Source organism: Tamandua tetradactyla, chromosome 24, assembly GCF_023851605.1.
Source record: "Tamandua tetradactyla isolate mTamTet1 chromosome 24, mTamTet1.pri, whole genome shotgun sequence".
NCBI classification, from domain to species: Eukaryota; Metazoa; Chordata; class Mammalia; order Pilosa; family Myrmecophagidae; genus Tamandua; species Tamandua tetradactyla.
Window position 1 is genome coordinate 3,930,432 of NC_135350.1, and position 4,423 is coordinate 3,934,854.

The window sequence follows — 4,423 nt, forward strand, 5'->3', positions numbered from 1 at the left end:
TATTTCTCAATTTAAAATGGAAGCAAATCTAAATTATAACATTAAAAAAAACTTTCTTAAGACTATTCCCTAATGTTTTTATTTCTTTAGGCTAGGGAATTAAATGTTTTCCAGAAGCAATTAGTTGACATTCTTTTCATATTCATAAATCAAGCACTATTTTTCAAATTATGACAGGTTAAACAATGTTTTTCTAAGATGCTATACACACAGAACTTATGACAGGCCCCATGGTTTTAATAAACATATCACAATTTAAGTCTGTTCTTCCTCTTTAAGGAAATATTTATTTTTCAGATTTCCAGTTTACAGGAATTTAAAATGGACAGTAATGATTTTACTTCTTCGATATTATTTCTATATTAACTCAAGACATTTTGATTCAATATATATGGCAGTAAATATCCACACATTTTAACCATTAGCCTGTATTTCTTTTAAAATGGGGATAGAACACTAACAACCACTATCTAAAAAACACAGCACGTGACTATTTCGGTGGTTTACAAACCTTTTCTCTGATTGTAAATTCTACAAAAGACTTTCCAAGAATTAAAGAATACTGAAAACATCAAATTTGACTTCCACCTTTATAGTATTTCTATTTTGCCCTGAAATATAGCTTAAAAAAACATAAGTTTGCTGGAAGACCCCATCATTAAAAATTGGTGGAACAAGGTATTATATAACTGATATGTGGACCATTCTAGTTCTCTCTCCAAATCATTAAAAAAATGTTCAAAGTTAAAAAAATATATCTGTTTGTGCTACTTAAACGATTTTAAAGAGCAGCAGTTTAAGCTAAAATGGTTTTCTCATTTATATAATCATCCGTCCCTCAAATTCCTTTAAACAAAAAAATGCATGAAACAGTATGATAACAAAAAATCAAAGAGCGCAAACTATTTCCAAGAATAGAAAAGAAATCTGTAGTGGAGAAAGATATATTAAAGAGTAGATTTCTTGGGAGTTTATTAATTAACTTGTAATTCATTATGAAGACTTCTCTTTTCTATTACAGGGAGAGTCTGCTCTATTTGAAGTTTCTACTTCATTTTCAGTTCCTTTTCTAGAAGACCTGCCTTTACGTGTCCGTTTCTTCTTCACACATGGGACCTGAAAAGTAGATTCTTCTCGCCACTTCTGAAGTTGAACATTAATTAAATTCCACGTTATGTATGCCTGGATAGTGCAACTGGATGACAGAACAGCAATTTTAGCAGCTAACACATTGAAGTTTCCAGAAGTGACATCCTGCTTCTGCGTCTCCGCCCTAGTAAGGTGAAAACCAACAGTGAGTACAGGAACAATTAAAGTCACAAGTCTCCCCAAAATGAACACAAACGCCCACAAAATAAACCCTTTATGACAATTCTCATCACGAATATAAAGCAGGCCGCAAATGTGGGAAAGCAATTCCACAAAGTAATGCAGCATCAAAAGGACTAGTCCCAGATGATTCAAATACAAGAGGTAAACTCCAGCAATGTGAGAGAGGTGAAGCCCAACGTAGATAAACTGCCGAGGAATGTCTTGTTTTCTGGTTTTCTGAAAGTAGAGTTCAGGAAAAGCATGAAGCCAGTAAGCCAACGGTGCTATGTAGAAAAACTTCATTTGAAATGTCATCATGTTATGGGGACGAGCCTTCCACAAGAGAGTTGGGTCTGTCACGTCGTTTTCAGAGATTAGAATGAATGTACCCATATACAAGAAACCAGGTAGAAGGCACTCAGCTGACCAGGTTCATTAAACTTGCTTTGTTTCGTTCTGGGAAACTGCATTAGCCTGCTGATTTTATCCAACACATATTCCTGAATTGTGGCGTGCACAATTATTGCCACCAGCGTGTAGAAAAAAACTGTGGCCAGGTCTTTGACACCATAACCATAGAGGGACGCTGATTCCGTGGGCTGCTCTGCGGCAGAGAAAGTGACACTGTGCTGAAGAGTCATAAAAACGATCGACGCTTCGGCCGTCCCCTCGAACAGCAGCCCCAGCAGCAAGACCATCCCCACGCAGGAGACGATGACCGCGTGATTCTGCAGGATGAATTCCTGGCTCAGGACTGGGGGGTTCTTGGCGCTCTTCTTGCGGATCGCCATGGTGGCGCTCCCCAGATCCTCACCGGCGAATCACAGCCGCCTCCCCCCGGCTGCCCGTCGCAGCAGCGCCGAAGACCCGGCCGCAGCGGGACCTCCGCGCCGCATCCCCGCGCTCCACCCGCGCCGCCGCAGCCGCCCGGGAAGGCCCACAGGAGGGCCGGCCGCGGTCCGCGCGTGCGCCCCGGAGGGCGGGCGCCGGCAGGGAGGGAGCTGGAGCGCCGCGCCTTCCCCGCGCCGACCTTCCGGGCGGATCGCGGCTGTTCCGGAGCCGCTGTCACCGTCCCTCGTGCTTTGTTGAAAGCATTTCCACCGATAATCGTGCAAAGGAGGATGGAGCGCTGGTTGCTCTTCATCGAAACGGTAATGATAACGGCAACTGGATGACAACAGCAACAGACTAGGAAACTCACATAGCGCTTGCTGCATCTTCCAGGTCCTGTTCTAAGCACCTTACATATCTCTACACATTTGATCTTGCTAGAAAGTCCAGTGAGGTGGGTGCTGTTATAATCTCTCCGTTTCGTTTTACAGAGGAGAGACCGAGGTACAGAAATATTATTTAACTAGTAAACACAAAGCTAGTACATGTCAGAGCCAACTCTAGAATACCCTCTGGCCCCATCGGGAATATATGCTCTTTACTAGTACACCAATCACTTCCCCTTGTAAGTCAGTCACACCTGGATCAAGCATAAAGCCTGTTAAAACTAGTCCCGCTATTAGCAAAATTGTAATAATAGTAATAATAATAATGGTCGTCGTAATGATGTTGCCTATTTAGTACTTGTGTTTTATTAAAAGATTGGATGGTGGTTAGAAGTGGAGTCAGAAGTTTATGAAAAAATTTTTGGTCACAAAGCACCAAACTGAATTTCCTCGCTCTAGTACATAACAAGCTCATGCTTATTATTATGGATTTTGCATATAATTTTTCTAAAATTCAAAACCAGCTTCTTTGGGATATGCTGATACACTTCAGAATTAAAATTTCACGTCTGTCTTCAAATTTTACCTTGAATCTAGAACAATTTTATTGTTTCTTTTGTGTGTCATGAGTTATTATAATTACTTAGTCAAAGTTTGAAGTTTAGTGTATGCATTCCAGAACAAAAGTGTTAAGTAATTTAAAGGAAATAGCAAATGTTAATTCTGGAACGTCTGTTGCCTTGCATCCTTTTTTTTCTAAATGCTGTGAACTGACTAAAGGTGAAGTTAAATCTATTTAATTATTTTAAGGTATTGAAGAAAATACTATGATCAATAGTGCTACCTGCATTTCCCAGAATATCAAACAAGTGCATAATTAATTTGATTGTAGTTAAGTGTTCCTGAGTTAAGGAAAGTACCTACATATTTTTCCATAAACATACCTTACTTCTTCAGTCTTACGCATTGGCCAGATCACTTTTTTTAAAGGGTCTGCTGCACTGTCTTTTCTTTAGTTTTCCTAACTGTTGTGCGTTCTTGGTTCAGAAAGTCATTTAAGAGTGCTATTTGAGGTTCACTAGCTCGATGCAGAATTATAAGTATATATGCAAAAATTAGGGCATCAAGAAATGAGAAAATATCAAATTTGTTGTAAGAAGTCAGTAGGAAAAAGTGCCTTGTGGAACTTATCAAGGGTTTATTCAGGAAAGTGCGTATTTACATTTTTGAAACTAATAAAAATTTAAATATAGAATTCATAAGTCTTCTTACAGGCAAAAGTAACATGCTTATGGTGACTTTTGTGGCACACTAAATACAAAAAATATTTGTATAATTCCTGAACTGAAGCTTTTGTTTATATTTGTGTTTGCCATTATTTTTGACCGGCTTTCTGAAACTACTTGTGCAACTATGATAGTTTTTCCCTCTCCCCACAAAGAAGGGGCACAGATCAAAGTGAACCGTACAAATATTCATGCATAAGAAAAAGTAATGATGACATAAGGATATGGTAATATACAGTACTTTCATAGTTTGAAAGAATGAACAATGTTAAAACGGTCATCTTTTCAGATTGATCTTCTGATTCACATAATGCAGATCAAAATCCCAGGATGATATCTTTGGTAGAAGTCGAGATGCTGATTTTAATTTTTATTAAAATTGACCCAAAATGCAATAACCCAAAACTCCAAAATGAATTTGAAAATAACAATCTAAACTGAGGAAACTAAACTACATGATCTGAATACGTATCATAAATCAACAATAACCAAGACGGGTGGTACTGGCATAAAGTACTGGCATAAAGATACATATATAAATCACTAGAACAGAATAAAGTCCTAAACTGGATGCACATATATGTGATCAGTTGATTTTCAAAAAAAAGG

General features: G+C 38.4%; 1 protein-coding gene across 1 annotated transcript; it reads right to left on the minus strand.

Moving 5' to 3' along the window:
- Positions 1–260: 260 nt before the first annotated feature.
- On the minus strand, positions 261–2,153 carry TRAM1L1 (translocation associated membrane protein 1 like 1). The gene is given in 2 exon segments (XM_077143211.1): positions 261–1,700; positions 1,703–2,153. Coding segments are annotated over 2 exon segments (1,107 nt in total). The 5' UTR covers positions 2,103–2,153; the 3' UTR covers positions 261–993.
- Between the last annotated feature and the right edge of the window lie 2,270 nt (positions 2,154–4,423).